An 18,384-nucleotide genomic window follows, 5' to 3' on the forward strand; every position below is an offset into this window, starting at 1 on the left:
TGGAAAAATGTCTGTTCATGTCTTCTGCCCATTTCTTGATTGGATTCTTTGTTCCTTGGGTGTTGAGTTTGATGAGTTCTTTATAGATTTTGGATACTAGCCCTTTATCTGATATGTCATTTGCAAATATCTTCTCCCATTCTGTCGGTTGTCTTTTGGTTTTGTTGACTGTTTCCTTTGCTTTGCAAAAGCTTTTTATCTTGATGAAGTCCCAATAGTTCATTTTTGCCCTTGCTTCCCTTGCCTTTGGCGATGTTTCTAGGAAGAAGTTGCTTCTGCTGAGGTTGAAGAGGTTGCTGCCCGTGTTCTCCTTTAGGATTTTGATGGACTCCTGTCTCACATTGAGGTCTTTCAACCATTTGGAGTCTATTTTTGTATGTGGTGTAAGGAAATGGTCCAGTTTCATTCTTCTGCATGTGGCTGTCCAATTTTCCCAACACCATTTGTTGAAGAGACTGTCTTTATTCCATTGGACATTCTTTCCTGCTTTGTCAAAGATAAGTTGACCATAGAGTTGAGGGTCCATTTCTGGGCTCTCTATTCTGCCCCATTGATCTATGTGTCTGTTTTTGTGCCAGTACCATGCTGTCTTGATGATGACAGCTTTGTAATAGAGCTGGAAGTCCGGAATTGTGATGCCGCCGGGACAAGAGGATAAATTTTAAAAAGTCTTATTTAGAAAGAAAATTGGGTAAGACTTAGAGACTGATTATATTTAAGAGGTAAAGGGAACTGTGGGTTTCTGGTAAGGGTGACTGGATGGATGGCAGAAGGCAACCCCCAGATAGAAAATATGGGCAGAAAAAAATCAGTTGGGAGGAAACCAGGCATGTGAGTTCAGGTTTCAGTTGTGCTGTTTGAGATGCCTTGTCTTCCCAGGGAGAGGCCTGGTGTGCACCTGGGTAGCAGTCTGGAATTTTGGTGGAGATGAAGCTGTGAGAGAATTCTCACAAACCTTGGAGTCATGTTTCCCAAATTTATATTACAGCTTACCAACTGGAATGCTCTAGCTAATATCCCAACTAGTAACTAGGGTTAATCAGATTATAACTAGAACGTCCCATTTGTTGATTTCTGGTGTATCAATAGGACACCATCTTTTTGTTTTCATTTGTTTGATTCGGGCATCCAAGCATGATCCATCGATTTCATTTGGTTGCTGTGCCTGTCGTTCCTGCTTTCTTGTCACTGGTTTGTTGGAGGAGCCAGGTCATTGGTCCTTACGTTCTGCATGGAGCGCTGGGTGTTATACGCAAACTCATGGGGATTAACATAATAAAATTAAAAAAAAAAGGCCAACATTTGGCTGTTTGCTTCTTCACGTGTCCTTTAATTTATTCCCCTGTCCCTAAAAACTCGTAGTTACACTCAGAGGCTTGACTAGATTCAGGTTCAGTTTTTTAAGGAATGAATTTTCCCAAGTGTGCTGGGTACTATTTCCTGTGCCATCAGAAGGCAACTTTCTGGTTGTCCTCCCACTGCTGGGTCCTGTATCCTGTTAACTTGATGAAGGATATTTGGTATTTCCTCACTTTATGGCATAAGAAAATGCAGGCTTACCTTGTGTATTTTCTGCCTCACATTTTTTCAAGGCTCCCTGGTCCTTTTAGTACAAGTGTTGAGACCGTATCTGAGCACTAAGGGTGCTGCTGTTTGCTACTGAATTCTGAATTGTCATTGCCTTTATAAAGGCCCTTTTGGTGGATGTTGCTAAGAAATGTGCATTTAAGAAAAATAATGTAAGTTCGTATCGATTCTGTACTTGTTAAATATAAGCTCCTAATGACTCAAGTTATTCATTACCTTTATCATATAATACATAAAAATTGCTTCAGCATAAACTTTTACTCCTAACACTAAGGGATCACAGTGTTGACTTCTGTGGGTTTGTCTTTGGACTCCTGTCGCCCTAGCAATGGAGAGTCAAAATACTGTGTTCTAAAGTCACTTGCAAGTATGTCTGTCACAACTTGATATGTTAGGTTTGTTTTCAAATGTTAGGATTACTTTTTATTTAGCTTTTAAATGTTAAAATTTTAGATGGTTCTAAAGTCGAAACTACAGACAAAAGTACATTCACAAGTATGGTTTCTATCCCACCTCGTTCTTTTCCCTACTGGTAACCATTTTTATTAGTTTTGGCTTACTCTTCTGGTTTCTTTTTGAAGTAAGTAAATACGTGTATGTCTGTGTATTCACATGTCTCACCCTTTCGGACACTAAGGTAAGTACACCATAAACAATTTTCTGCACTTTGCTTTTCCTGTATCCCGCTGATCATGCTGTATATGTAGAAATAATCATTTCTTTTTGTGACTGTAAAGACCCCCCATGTAGACATATCTGTTTATTCAGCTAGTCCTCGATTAATTGACATTTGGGTATTTCTATTTCTTTGCATTTATCATTCATTTTTGCCATTATTTTTGAGGTTATGTTAAATGTTTAACAGTTATCCTATATGTTAATTTTAAACCCTACCAATTTTTACCCTACCACTTTTACCAGATTCTCCTATTAATTCTAGTAGTTTTGGTCAATCCTCTTGGATTTTTCCTATGTATGTTTAATCGCTTTCTTTTATCTAATTAATTGACAAACACAAATGGAGATCACAGGCATCTTGCTTTTTTTGTGTGTGTGTGAGAGAGAGAATGAGAGAGAGCACGAGAGGGAGGAGGGTCAGAGGGAGAAGCAGACTCCCTGCCGAGCAGGGAGCCCGATGTGGGACTTGATCCCGGGACTCCAGGATCATGACCTGAGCCGAAGGCAGTCGCTTAACCAACTGAGCCACCCAGGCGCCCGGCATCTTGCTCTTAACTGTGGATTTTTAGGGGGAGTAATTCTAAAAGAAATCTTCCCTTTTAATAAAAAGCCTTTCCTGGCATACTCCTGGATAGACAGAACTATTCCATTGAACAAAAACCTAATCAACTTTTTTTTTTTTTTTTTAAGATTTTATTTATTTATTCATGAGAGGCAGAGGGAGAAGCAGGCTCCCAAGAAGCAGGGAGCCCGATGCGGGACTCGATCCCAGGACCCCGGGATCATGACCTGAGCCGAAAGCAGACGCTTAACCATCTGAGCCACCCAGGTGCCCCCAAAAACCTAATCAATCAACTTTATTGAACATAGCAATAGATGGGATTTTTATTTATTTTTGCTTTATGGTTATTGCTTTTGAAAATCATCTGATCCATGGTAACTTACTAATTGGTACTACAGAAAGATGTTTTCCTTTTCTTGTCAAGTTTAGATTTCGTTTTTATTTCTAAGCATTTAAATCTAGAGAAAAGTATTTGTGATTGGATTAGTAGGCCATGGAAATGTGTGGTATATGTATTACTTAAGCTGCTCATAGAAAACTATGGCAACCTTGAAGCACACAGGTACGAATTTGCATTTTATGCAAAAATTCAGTTTTTATTTTTACTTATTCTTACAATTGTGGGAGCTGGTATCAGGAACTTATAGGCAAATATCAGGAACTTATAGGCAAAAACTTTTGTTTTCTACATCTTAGCTGAACAAAAATACACACAATGTGGCATCATCATTAGGCAAGACTTGCTTTTTTACATTTCACACAAGAATACCATATTATCCTTTTTTGAACAAAATGCCCAGATTACTAAGGAAACCATCTTTGGAGGAAATGTTTAATAAGCATATTTTATTTAAATAAATCCTCCAGGAGGAAATGGGAGCATTCACTGCCTTTACTTAGAATAAGAAGGCTATGTAAGCAGTTATCTGTCAAATTTATCTGTGCAGCTCACCAACATTTCCTCATTGGAAACATCAATATTTCCACATCGCAGTTCCCAAAATGACTTCAAAGTCTCAAAATTCTGTGTCTCCTTTGGCTTGCTTCTCTCTTGATTCCACCCAGGCTTTATTAATGGTTCGCTTCATGTCATCATCTCCGTCTTCATAAATTTTCTTTAGAACATTCATCAATCCCTCACTAGGATCTGTTTCAGTGTCATAGGAGGGCTTTCTGTGAAAAAGAAAACACAGTTCTAAATGATCCCATTTACTGATATGGTCCTCAATATAATCAATGCTTCCACTTCAATCCATGTCCAAGCAGGGCCAATTAACTTTATATTCTTCACTTATCTCATTCAGTGCCAGATCATGTAACTGGGCACTGAGGATACAACAAGAGAAAGACATGGTCCTGTGCTCAGGTAATTTGTTCTAGATTTAAAATCAAATCAGATACATATATTTCCTAACTCTAGCCAACCAAGTGCACCCCCTGCTACAGGGGAGGAGGGGAAGGAAGGAGGAAGGCTGAACGACTCAATGTAGGGCATCGTCAGTGCAGGACATTTCAGGCAGAGGAACAGTTTGACCTAGAATGGAAATATCTTTAAATAAACACTTTTTAGAATAGCCATTAAGTAGGATAAAAATATTCTCTTTCACTCTGCACCAGTGACAGTGAAACTAATTACATATGAGAAACTTCTGTGGAATTCAAAACGTTGATCTAGGTATCTGGACCTCTCTTGAGACTAATGGAATCTCTGGGAATGGACACAGAATCTGTATAGAAGCAGCAAAGGTGGGGCACCCGGGTGGCTCAGTCAGTTAAGCACCCAACTCTTGCTTTTGGTTTCAGCTCAGGTCACGATCTCAGGGTGGAGATGGAGCCCCGTGTCAGTCTCCACGCTGGGCGTGGAACCTGCTTGGGATTCTCTCTCCACACTCTGCCCCCCACCGCCCCCTCCCTCATGCATGCTCACTTGCTCTCTTAAGGGGGGGGGGAAAAAAGCACCACTGGCCCAGGGTTAAGAACCAATACAAAAAAGCCAACCAAAACTAAAGCCCTCCGTAAAAAGCAACTTGCTGGATCTGTGCCCTCCTTAAATACATTGACAGTAGAAAGATACAAGATGATGATTGGGTTACTTAGTGGATATTAAGAGGTAAATGGTCAAATTACAGATTATACAACTCTTACCCATAACAGCAAAGTGTTAAAAATCTACAGTCCCAGCAAAGAATACATTTAATTCTTAAAGACGTGAAAGTAAACTTACTCTTTCTCTTTGCATTCTTTTTCAACCTGAGTCAGGTAGTCCCAACGTGTGTTTTCTGCTTTCTTTCTACATAAGATAAGAACTGTATCTGTCTTGACCTGGAAGAAAAGCAGGAAAACAAGTACAACTTACAGCACATGGAGATAAGCATGGGTATTTGGAAAACATTTACGCAATCAAGTTACTATTATGTGTAGGACTGGTTTTAGGTGGTACTAATACTTTACGAATAGGACTCATGAAAGAGAACGTAGACAAGTAAAACTGGAATACCTTCAAATATAAAGACAAAAACCAAGACGAAGGTATTAATGGGGTTTGTTCTTTAGGAAAGGCCTCTGTGAGGTGAAATCTGAGCTGTGGCCCAAGATCCAGAAGAAAGGGCATAGCAAGGAGAAAGGCTGTAAAACGGGATGATTCTGGTGTCTCTGACTTAAAAAGGAAAAAAGTGGTAGGATTTTGGTGATTGAAGGACGGAGTAATACAGTAAGGCGGAAAACAAAATAATACACAACTCTTTCAACAGTGATCCATATAATTCCTAGGATTCTTTTGAGTATTTAACTATGAGATTAATGGATAAAGAAGGAAGCAGTGAGGCACAAGCTAATTAATGTTATATTCTAATACTGCCTTTAAACTGCTATAGAACTATGTAAACACAGATGGCAGAATGGCACATCTATGTACCAGATGTATTAAACCTTATTTGTAGAAAAGAGATTATCTGAGTTAGTGAAAAGTGTGAATAATAGTTTAAAAGGCCATTTATTTTTATAGATTTTACTACTTCTAATTAGGCTAAGCGTTTAAGCCCTCTTATGTATCAAAAATTAAGCACTTTATATATATTTCATTTCAGTATATAATTTCAACTTTGTAAGATAAACTATTCCCATTGTACAAAGGAGGAAACTGAGGCACAGAATGATTAAGTGAGGTACCAAAAAGTCACAACTAGTAAGTGGCAAAACTGGCATGAAAACTCAAGTCTCACTCTTAACCAATTTTAAAAGTTTATTCCCTTCTTGATTTTAATGCAATATTCTTAGAATAATCTATTCTTCTAGAGGCAAGAGTTGACACAGGCCAGATAGTTATTATTTTAGGTTTCTGGTGCAGCTACTTAATTCTGCCATTACAGCGCAATCACAGGCCCAGACAACACATAAACAAGTGAGCACAGGCGTGTTCCAATAATATAGCCATCAGGCTATAGTTTGCTGATCCGTTACAGAGGATAAATTAATTCTAGTTCCTCTCAATTCTAAATCAACCAGGTTCAATTTAATGAGGTTTCACAATATGACAAAAAAGTAAACTTACTTTTTTTGAACTGCCTTCCACAGAGATGGGTTTTAAGAGATTGTTCACAATCATGGAGTAACTCTTCCCATTTAGATTCTTTACCAAAAGATCAAATGACCTATAATACAATAGTGAATACATTATCTTTCTGGCTCTATGAGAGGTGCTCTATAGCTCTTGTGGAAAAAAGCCACAAGTTTTATTTTAGGATGTGCATTTGGCCATCCCTGGTGATAAGATTAGCCTCTTCAAAGCAGGTGTAAAGGAAAATTCGAAATTTAAGCAGGTTTAGAAACTGAAAAGAAGAGAATCAGTAATAAAGCAATCTCTGACTTAATGATCACTATATTTCCCATCGGGAGAACTTACCTCTCTGTGAAATGCACCTGCACATTCTCGGTGGGGACCTGATGAACTCCAGTTAAGGTAATGTAGATTTTCACAAACTTATCTGACTGATCCCATCCTAGTAACAACAAAAAAGGGACATGAGTAAAGTCTCATACTATCTCTAGAACAATAAATGCATATGGCTCCTAAAACTGGAGGAAACTAAATTCTGGAATAGAAACACAGGAAAAATTAAAATATAAGAAACTTTCTAGATGGAGAAATTGAGCTTCATAGCAGTTAAGTAATCTACAAAGTTAGGCATCTAGCTAGTGGTAAAACTTGGATTCAAATCCAGGTTTACTGAACACAAAGCCCATTTTTTTTTATTCCTTAGAATAGGAATATGATCATTAAACACATTCTTTAAGAGTAGCCCATTTTTTGAAGGGGGGGAATCAGAGGGGAGACGAACCATGAGAGACTATGGACTCTGGGAAACAAACTGAGGGTTTTAGAGGGGAGGAGGGTGGAGGGAGGGGTTAGCCTGGTAATGGGTATTAAGGAGGACACATATTGAATGGAGCACTGGGTGTTATATGCAAACAATGAATCATGGAACACTACATCAAAAACTAATGATGTAATGTATGGTGATTAACATAACATAAAAAAAGAAAAGAGTAGCCCATTTTTCTAACACCACTCACACAAACTCAAAATGGATGAAAATGTGAGACATGAAACCATAAGCTCCTAGAAGAGAACATCCGCAACAATGTCTCTGGCACTGGCCATAGCAACATTTTTCTAGATGCGGCTCCTGAGGCAAGGGAAACCAAAGCAAAAACAGTACGACTATACTAAAATAAAAAGCTGCACATAAAAGGATCACCAATAAAATGAAAAGGCAACCTAGTGAATGGGAGAAGATATTTGCAAATGATCTATCTGGTAAGGGGTTAATATTGCAAAATACAGAAGAACTTGCATACAACTCAACACCAAAAGCCCCCAAATGATCAAATTAAAAAATGAGCAGAGGACCTGAAGAGACATTTCCCCAAAGACGACATACAGTTAGCCAACAGACACATGAAAAGATGCTCAACATCACTAATCATCAGGGAAATACCAATCAAAACAATGAGATGTCACCTTACATCTGTCAGAATGGCTAGAATTAAAAAACAAACAAAACCCCCAAAACATGAAATAACAAATGTGGATATGGATGTGGAGAAAAAGGAACCCTTGTACACTGTTGGTAGGAATGTACCAATGTAAATTGGTACAGCCAGTGTGGAAAACAGGATGGAAGTTGCTCAGAAAATTCAAAATAGATATGCCATTATGATTCAGTAATTCCACTACTGGGTATTTACTCGTGTAAAATGAAAACACTAACTTTAAAAGATACATGTACTCCTGCAGCATTATTTATAATAGCCAAGAGAGGGAAGCAACCTAAGTGTCTGTCAACAGATGAATGGATAAAGGTGTAGTATATAGGACAATGGAATTATTACTCAGCCGTAAAAAAGGAGATCTTGCAATCCATCCAGAACAGCATGGATGGACCTACAGAGTATTATGCTAAGTGAAGTCAGTCAAATGGAGAAAGTCAAATAGCATATGATTTCATTTTATGTTGAATCTAAAAAACCAACAAAAGCAGAAATAGACCCATAAACACTGAGAACAAACCAATGGTTGCCGGGGTTAAGGGGAGGAGATAGGCACAGTGGTAAAGGGGAGTGGGAGGTACAGGCTTCCAGTTATGGAATGAATAAATTGGGGAGAATAAAAGGTACGGCACAGGGAATATAGATGATACTGTAATAGCATTGTACGTGACACCTGAGGTGAGCACAGCCTAACAGAGGTGCTGGATCACTACGCTGTACACCTGAACGTATGTCTCATTGTGGGTCAACTATACTCAAAGAAAGTAAAAGAGCAGCTCATTTTCTTTTTGTGGAAATTTTGTCCTATACCTAAATATCAATAATTCACTACTAAACTGGATGTCTAAACATCAGTATTATCTAACTTCATAATCATTTCTAATTCTCTAAACAGTTCAAAGGCAATCATTGCTTTCTCAATTCCCTTCACTGACACAGTAAAATACAGAGTCCCGATCATCCAAATCTAATTTGACTAACCTAGATGAATTCTGTCAACTAAAAACATACAAACTTCACATAAAAAGTGAATAAAAATGAATAATGAATATTGTATATATAGGCTCTCTGTATATCCTTGACTGTTCCTTAGTCCTATAGAAAAAGTGTAGTGTTAATTTAAAAAAAAGACATCCTAGAAGGTTCTGCAGACCTTCATCTAGTTTCTTCCCATTCATTCGATCCATCCTCCACATTGAGGACAGTTTCTCCCTTAACACAAATCAAGGTTGCTGGGCATATGCCATAATCCTACAAGCTCAGACCAGCTTCCTTTGGTCGAATAAGTACACAGCATATCTCCTTATTGTACTATACTACATCTCTCTTTTTAAAAATAGATTTTATTTATTTGAGAGAGAGAGAGAGCACACACAAGAGGGATGAGGGACTTCCCGCTGATCGGGAAGACCAATGCAGGACTGGATGCTGGGACTCTGGGATCATGATCTGAGCCGAAGGCAGCCACTTACCCAACTGAGCCACTCAGGCGCCCACTATACTACATCTCTTAAGCACAACACACACTACTTTTCATTATGACAATACGGAAAATACATGCTGCCTTTCATGGCTCTATGCATGTCCTCTGCTCACTCGATCCCCCCTCCTTTTCTTACACTTGCCGAACTCACCCTTCAAACTCAAATGTCTAAGTCTCCATTACATCAGCTGTATTCCCACAAAACTTGACAAACCTCTATTCACTTCATTCGAGCAAATATTAAGTAATTACTATGTGCTAGATACTGGGAGCACAAAGAAAAATGACTGTCCCTCCCTTCAAGAGAGCTCATCAGATTCAAGTTGCACTGTTCCAAAATGATCTACTGAGAGAAAATGGTATCATTACATGTTATGGTACTAGTTGTATGTCTGTGTCCTAACCACACCATGAGCAAGGACTGGGTCTTGGTCACTGTGTATCCATAAGCCCAAGCACAACAGTGGCATAGATTAGGCACTCAGAAATGTTTCTCAGATTTGCCTCGATTCCTTTCCTTAGATAATGCTGGTGGTTGTTGGGCAAAATAAAATGCAAAACAGGATTAAAACAAGAAGCTGTATTCCTTATATGCTGAACATATTTCAGAATAGGTTCATTCTTGTTGCTACTCATTACAGAAGATCATCTTGCTCTTGTTGATAGCTTTTAAATCTATTCTTTCCTTTTTCAACTCTTCCAAAGCATCTTAATAAATAACAGTAGGTCTTCTCTTTCAAACTACCAAAAACAAACACTGAGACTATTTTAAAAATTGACTTTGTTAGTGGGTCACTACTCACGAATAAGTTCCTGGGAGGCAGAAAGAACTGGGTATAGGATAGGGAATCATACCGTAATTACTGATTTTCACTGTATATCCTGTTGTAATGGGAGCAACCACAGCAGCTGGCTTTTCACTGTCAAGAAGTTCTGCTTTTCTCTGTGATTTCTGCTGCATCTTGTTCTTGATTTCTGTCTCAATCTTGGATTTTTCAGCTGTAAGGGCATCACGTACTCTTTTTCTAGTGGCTTTTTCCAGCAGCACCTTCACCTCTTCTAAATCTTTCTGTAGCTGTGTTAAAATAGAAGGAAGTTAGCTATGATAAATAAAATAATAACTGGATATTGTGCCTATTGGTCATTTCAGTTTACTGAAGAGCTAAGAATTAAGAGATTCATTTAAATTTTCCAGGGTTGGGTTGCAACCTGAGATTCTTTTCTCCAGCCTATTGAACTGTAAATAACTATTGAACTGAAGCTTCCTATTTTTTTTTTTAAAGGAAAACTAAATCTTAAACTAACAGTAATTAATCAAGCCTAAATTTTCCAGTTTGGTAGATGCCTTTGTTTTAGAACGGTTTATTGACAAGATACTGTTGTGATTCATAAAGTTCGATGAAGGAATCTGAAGAAAAATTTATGGATTTCCTTATAACATCTGTTCCTAGTCATCAGGTATTAGGAATTTTAAAAATCTTAAAATAAAAAAGATGAGTGAATACACGATGAACATGGTGAAATGCTACAGCAACTTTACTGAGGTAGTCTACTTTCTGTGATTATTCCTCACTGGTTCCTACCCCAAATACTACACATTAAAAAGTTTGCGTTTTTAAGAGATAAAAAAAATAAAGACATTTCAGCTTTTAAGAAAAAGTCTTGTTCTGAATCTCCAGGTTAACGTTGCAGTCAAAAGTCTGGGTCTTGGTTGCACCATAGAGGAGAAAAACCTAGGCAAACAATCCAAAATGCGACACAGTCCTGATCACTGAAAAAAACCACCTGTTCTTTTCTCCTCATGCCAATACATTGCCTACCAGTGTCTATTTCTACTTTCTAGAGAGAGGGCCAACATTTTATGACGTTCAAGAGTTAAAGACACTATTAGATAATTATAATTAATCAGCTTAAAACCTTTCCCCCATTATCCTCTGACATACTGCAAATGCATAAGATCCTTACAAACAAGGGTTTCATTTTTCTTAAAATAACTTTATATTCTGGCTTGATAATAGCAATTTGACATTATATACTATAGCCTCAGAGCATATAAAAAACCTCAATATAAAAATCTTTAAATGCTTGATAACTCAGTATAATGTCCAAGTAGAATTTTAAAGTCTTTGTTTCTTAAGTCTTACAAAATGTAATAACAGAAAAACAAATGCTTTTTACCCTTATCCATTTAACTCTGATGCCCTCATTTCACTTATCAGTAACTACTAGGATGTTTATTATCTACTCCTCTCACCCCAAAACCCATACTGCTAAGACAAAGAATCCTGCAATTTCATCTTTTGAGCACAGAACCAAGATGCCTTCGTTCAAAGCAGGATCTTATTATGATCTTAAAAATTCACAGATTCTATTACCAATATGATAAAAATATTGAAATGTAAAATCAGTGTATTTGTTCCTGAGTAAGGATTCAGTTAACAACAACAAAAAATAGAAAATATATCAAGTCTTAAACAAGATGTTTTATTTCTTGACTGGATAGGAATCTTTTTTCTAGCAGGCTTCTTAACTCTGAGAATTAAGCAACGGATTCTCAGAACCTCTTTACAGCCAGTTTTGGCTCTCTTGTACTACAAAAGGAAGGGAGCCACTCTAAGTCTGAAGCAACCTTCCAACAGGCCTGTTTTTAATTCCACAGTTCTATTATTTGCAGACCTGAAACCAGTAAAATTGATCCCTTTGGTACTTTTCCTGCACACATACTTGAAGATGTCCTAGATAAAGCAGTTTCTCATCTAATTTACCTTAGCATTCATTTGTTTTCCTTATGCAACATCACGCATCCCTTTTATCCCCACCCATAAACACATTGAAGCTTTTTCTTCTCTGAGTTCTTCACCAGGAAGCATTGAAACCAAAGTGCCTCAAAATGAGCAAAGGACTTGAACACAGCCATCAAGCACATGAAAAGATGCTCGACAATCTTAGTCATTTAGGAAATGCACATCAAGATCACAATAGGATGCCACTTCACACCCACTAGGATGGCTAACATCAACCTCCCTCCCCCAAATAACAAGTGTTAAGAGGGTGGGCAGATATTGGTACCTTCATACGTAACTTATGGGAATGTAAAGTGGTGCAGCCACTTTGAAAGAGGTCACAGGCTCCTACAATTCCACTCCTGGGTACGTACCTCACAGAATTGAAAATACATGTCCACGTAAGACGCTGTACACAGTATTCATAGCGGCACAGTTCATAATAGCCAAAAATCAATCATCCAAATGTCCATCAACTGATAAAGGAGAAACAAAATGTGGTATATCCATATAATGGAATATTATTCGGCCATAAAAAGGAACACCTGCCACACCATGGATGAACTAGAGATTATGTTAAGTGAAAAGAGCCAAAAGCAAAAGGCCACATTCTGTAAGATTCCATTTACATGAAATGTCCAGAATAGGCAAATCCATAGAGACAAAGTAATTAGTGGTTGCTGGAGGGAGCGGAAGTACGAAGGGACTGCTTAACAGACACTTAATAGGTCTCTTTTGGGGATGATGAAAATATGGAATTATACAGTAGTGATAGTTGTGCAACACTAAATGTACTAAAAATAGACACTTTAAAATGGCTAAACAGTGAATTTTATATCAAACAAAAACAACCTCTGAAGTGTCCCTAAGTGTATTTTAAAGTACCTCAACTGAGAAAAATCCCTTATTTCGAAGAGGATTAATAACTGAGCTATCCACATGTGCGACTGTGAAGTCACTGCAGAGACTGTTTCCTCAGGGCACACAGAAACCCAAGGCCTATCTTTAACAGGTAACATAAACCTGGGGCAAGGTATCCAGTATAATACACACATACACACACACATTTTCTTCATTTAAAGATGTTTCCAAGTCAAGTATGGGATTTCTTGGCCTTGTTCATATTGAGGAAGAGATCTCCAGAAAACAAATCTAGTTAATACCCAACACTTTACTGTGAATAACAGTATCATGTACTGACATCCTACTTAGGCCAGGAAAAGAGCAATGCAAGTATTATTATTCTTATTGTGTAACTGTGCAAACTAAGTCTTCAAAAAAGTTAAGACGCCTCTGGTTCAGAGTTCATAGACCTTAAAAGAGAAAAAGGCTATTTCCCACCGCTAGTTACAACCTTTCAATTTATTTTTAAAACCCATCTAGCAGATTGCTGTTTGCCAAGCACTGTTTTCAACATTTAGGACTATTAGCTGGTCTAACTCTATGAAATGGATACTACTGTGGCACAGAGACGCGCAATAACTTGCCCGAAGTAACCCAGCTACTCATGTGCACTGAGAAAACAGGACTAGGAGAAGTCAAGTGCTGGGAGCAAAGACTTCTCACCTTCCAACCGCCTTCTACGGTGGAATGACCCTCGGTTTCTGCAAAAGCAGCTTCACCTTCCCGGGCTCGTCTAGCAGGGGCTGACGGAGCCTGAGGAAAACGTGAAGGTGACCAGCTCGCCCAGGTCCACCGAGGGCACTACCTGCAGCCGGGGACCGCGACACTGCCCCGAGCACCCAGCCCGCGGGGCAGGGACCACCGGCAAGGCCGGGGCTGAGCGCCGGGTGTCCATCGACAACTTTCCCGGGGCAACGGAGGCCGGAAGCCGGGGGAGGCCGCTGCAGGTGGGCGGCTGGGCGGCCGAGACGAAGCTCAGGGACCCGACGACACAGGAGGGAGCCAGGGAGGCGGCCGCCGGGCACCTCAGCTAGAGATACAGGGCGGGGAGCGGGCGCGAGTACGGGGCGACGGCGCTCAAAGCCCCGCACGGCCGAAGTGAGGAAGATGAAGCCGGACCCTTACCTCTTCCAAAGCTGAAGCCATGGTCGGGCTGATTAGGCAAGGCCCGAGCTGCAGACACGGAGGGGAGAGAACAGGAAACACCGCACCGAACGCGCTTACCCGGACGCAGGCCCCACCCGCACGAGTCGCAGCTCCCCAAGCCTGCGCGCACACCCGACCCGGCGCGAGACCCGGCCCGCCTCCCGCACGCGGCGCCTCTGGAACCTTCGCGAGTCCCTCGCCGCCCCCCCCCCTAGCCCCCCCCCAGACCCCCCCCGCGCGCGCGCGCGCGCGCTCGCCTCGCTTAGCCCCGCCCCGCCGAACCTGGCCCCGCCCCGTCCGCCGAGCCTCCCAGCAACGCTCAACTCTCGCGAGCAAACCAGCAGCTCGAGAAGAGTAACGCCTCTTCCTCCCCGCCCGGGCAACTGTACGTGTTATACTTTGACCTCGCGTGTCCCGGCTGCGCAGGCGCAGCTCAGAACCGCTGTCTTGGCGTACCTTAACCCAACCCCGGAAATAACGTACTGGTCTTCGGGGGTCCAAATCGGAAGTTGACTAGAGAGTTGGCTGATTCCGTCCCCTGTAGGGCACCGGGTCGGCTAGGCAGCCATCTTATCTAAAGCTAATTTGTGAGCGTCTGTGAGAAAAGGACCAAAGAGGGGGCGAAGGGGCAGCCTTTTTATGCCAAAACAGGAAAGAATGAAGACGGTCAGCGTGGAGAATCCTGAAGGGAATAGTTCGATTTTCAGTGGGTTCTGACGCTCTGGAGACGTCACCACGATGTAGCATCTGCGATGTGGTGGCATCATCACGGAGCGCCACGGGAGGTGGGGTTCTGGCCACGTGACGGGACCCAGTAGCGCTGCCAGGGGTTAAAGCGTCTGCCAGGCTCCCCAGTCTTCCGCCGCAATTGTGGCTCCCCCTTTGTTCCTTGACTGTTGAATTGCTTCTGCGGTACCGTCGTCCCCTTCACCGAACATTCTGCAACTCTCTAATTCTAACCCAGGTTTGAATTCGATCTGAGGCTGTTAACCAGAGAAAATGTAGGCTGAGTTTTCCTGGGATTACATTATGTTCCTCCTCTTTTCAGATTATTTTAGCCTTGGGCACCCTTAAAGCGTCTGCAACAGGGTTGGGAACAAACAGTAATCTCTAGGAAGTCAAATAACCCTCACTCAGCTTTATCGCCCGAGGCAACGATTAGAAGTCTGAGAAGGAAAAAAGCTACTAGAAAAATGCAGGCTGGCCATTGTCATGGATGGTGAAGAAGCTTCTGGAGTGCAGTACAAAAATAGACAAACTGCAATTACTTATAAGATGCATGAATGTCACAGACCTGACGTTAAGGGAAAGAAGCCAGATAGAGTTTACATCGTTTGGTTTTATTTAAATGAAGTGTAAAACCAGCAAAAGTCATTAGTTATGGTGTTAAAAATCAGGATAGTCTTTCCTTGGATGGGGAGGACAATGACAGACCACGAGGAGGCTTTTGAGGTTTATATAATGTCCTATGTCTTGATTTGGATGTTGGTTGCAGGTATGTTCCCTTTGTAGAAATTTCATGGAGCTATACACTGGAGTGCAATTTTTTTGGTATGTTACACTTAGCTAAAAGTTATATTTAAGTAGGCAGGAATTTTCCCAAGCAGATGAAATGTTACACTGATACATTACAATTATCAAAATTGATAGAATGAACTCCTAAGTTCTGTGCATTTTGTTGTATGTTAATTATTCCTGTTTCTTAAAAAGTGTCCAGCCCAAAGCCTGGAATTATTTATACTTAATTAAATAAGAACAAATAGCCCATTGCACTGCGCGAAAGGTTGACCTAATGCAGTGATTTTTCTAATTTGCTTGATTATACACCTGGGGCAACTCCCCCTACTGCCAGATAGCCTAAATAGAGATTTGATGTATGTATGTATGTATGTATGTGTTTATTTTTATTACTGGTCTTTTTTTAAACTTTAAATTCAAGTTAGTCAACATATAGTGTAGTATTGGTTTCAGGAGTAAAATTTTGTGATTCATCACTTACATATAATACCCAGTGCCCATCCCAACAAGTGCCCTCCTTACCATCACCCATTTTATCCCATCCAGTAACCCTGGGTTTGTTCTCTGTATTTAAGAGTCTCTTATGGTTTGCTTTCCTCTCTGTTTTTATCTTATTTTATTTTTCTTTCCCTTCCCCCTATGTTCATGTTTTGCTTCTTAAATTACACATAAGAATGAAATCATATGGTATTTGCCTTTCTCTGACTTATTTCGCTTAGCATAATATACTCTAGTTCCATCCACATTGTTGCAAATGACAAGATTTCATTCTTTTTGATGGCTGCATAATATTCCTTTGTATATATGAACCACATCTTTATCCATTCATCAGTTGATGGACTTCTGGGCTCTTTCCATAGTTCGGCTATTGTGGACATTGCTGCTATAAACATTGGGGTGCAGGTGACCCTTCGGATCACTACATTTGTATCTTTGGGGTAAATATCCAGTAGTGCAATTGCTTGGTCATAGGGTAGTTCTATTTTTAACTAAACTTAGAAGATTTTAAATACCATCTATTATCCAGTGACTCCCAAATCAGTGTCTTCAGCAATACCTCTCCTCTGAGCTCCAGACTCTGTCTCTACTTGGATGTCTGAGAAGTACATCCAATTTAGCTTATCTGAAAAAAAAAACAAAAACTGCACACACACACAACAAAAATCTCCTCCCAATCATCTTCTCACCTCAAATCAGTTTCTCCAATTATTCTCCCGCTCTGTGAATGGTTACCTCCTGCTCCTAATTGCTCAGGCCAAGGAATCATACTTGAGTCTTCAATCTCAGGTCCTACCTCCCATCCTATAGCAAGATTTAGTGTCCTTATCTACAAAATATGTGGATAATCAAACCACTTCTCACAACCTCCACTGCTACCACTGAAGACCAAGCCATAATTATTTTATCTGGATGTTTTAGCCTCTTAACTGGTTTCTTTCCACCACCACCCCCTCCCCGCCCCGGCCCCGTGCCTTTACAGTTTTCCACAGAGCAGCCAGAGTAATCTTTTCAAATCATTATATCCCTTTGGTAAACAACCTCCCAATAACTTCCTGTTGGGCTTAGACTAAGCGCAGACTCCTTACCATGACCTAACATATACTATATGATCTTATCTCATCTTTATGATGAGTATCATGTCTCATCTCACAGAACTCTTCTCTCACTGCTCCTCCCTCTCCCTGGTTTAAACATTGGCATGTTGTCCTTGAATCCACGGAGTTTGCCCTCACCTCAAAGTCTGTACTCTGTGCTGTTCTCTCTGAAGTGCTTTTCCTCCAGACCATCACGTAGATCATCCCGTAGATCTTCATTTTACTCAAGTCTCTCAAAAGTAACCCTAAGGGCTGCTCTTCCCAGCTGTATTAGTTAGGTTTCGATCAGAGAAGCAGAATCAGTAGCAGATACTTATTGCAAGGAATTAACCTATACAATTGTTAGAACTGGCTAAGCCAGTCCAAAATCCTTAGGCCACACAAGCAAAAATGGATTATAGGCAGGCTGGGTGCCATGAGAACAGGTTGAAGCTTTGATCCACAGAAGTCAGGGAAGGAAGAATTCCATTCTTCTCTCAAGTAAATCTCAGCCCCGTATTAAGGCCTTCCAACTGACTCAATTAGCCCCACCCAGATTATCCCAGATAATCTCCCTCAAAGCTAAATGATTAAGAGCTTTAATTACTATGTGCACAATACACAGCAACACTTACTTTTTGGCTGAATCACGGGGGAGTGTAGGCTAGCCAAGTTTACATATCAAAAACCATCCTATCAACCTCATCCCCATCACTCACCATTTCTCTCCACCCTCTTACCCTGTTTTTCTTCATAGTACTTATTAATACCTGCAATTTATTAGTCTTCCCAACAGTCACTCTCAATTGGGGGCAATTGTGGACATTTTGCTTACTCCTTCCTCCCAGACATTTGGCAATGTCTGGAGACATTTTTGGTTGTCACAACTGGCAAAATACTACTAATATCTAGTGGGGAGAGGGCAGGGATGCTACTAAATATCCTACAGTATGCACAACAGCCCCCACAAGAAAGAACTCTTTGGCCCAAAATGTCAGTAGTTTTCTCTGAGTTTGAGAAAAATTCCGTGTTAAAGTTAAAACTTCTGAGGTAGGATCTTTTTGTTCACCTCATTTCTAGCACTTAGAGACTGGCACATTA

The 18,384-nt window shown here is 40.3% G+C and overlaps 1 protein-coding gene across 1 annotated transcript; it reads right to left on the bottom strand.

Moving 5' to 3' along the window:
• Positions 1-3,090: 3,090 nt before the first annotated feature.
• LOC110573999 (calcyclin binding protein) lies at positions 3,091-14,397 on the bottom strand. Its single transcript, XM_021682614.1, has 6 exons — positions 14,171-14,397; positions 10,215-10,434; positions 6,729-6,825; positions 6,378-6,477; positions 5,052-5,149; positions 3,091-4,000 (listed from the first exon to the last, which is right to left on the bottom strand). Exons 1-6 carry the CDS (start codon positions 14,189-14,191, stop codon positions 3,844-3,846), a joined length of 693 nt encoding a protein of 230 aa, XP_021538289.1. The 5' UTR covers positions 14,192-14,397; the 3' UTR covers positions 3,091-3,843.
• Between the last annotated feature and the right edge of the window lie 3,987 nt (positions 14,398-18,384).

This window comes from Neomonachus schauinslandi, chromosome 6 (genome assembly GCF_002201575.2).
Source record: "Neomonachus schauinslandi chromosome 6, ASM220157v2, whole genome shotgun sequence".
Taxonomy (NCBI): Eukaryota; Metazoa; Chordata; class Mammalia; order Carnivora; family Phocidae; genus Neomonachus; species Neomonachus schauinslandi.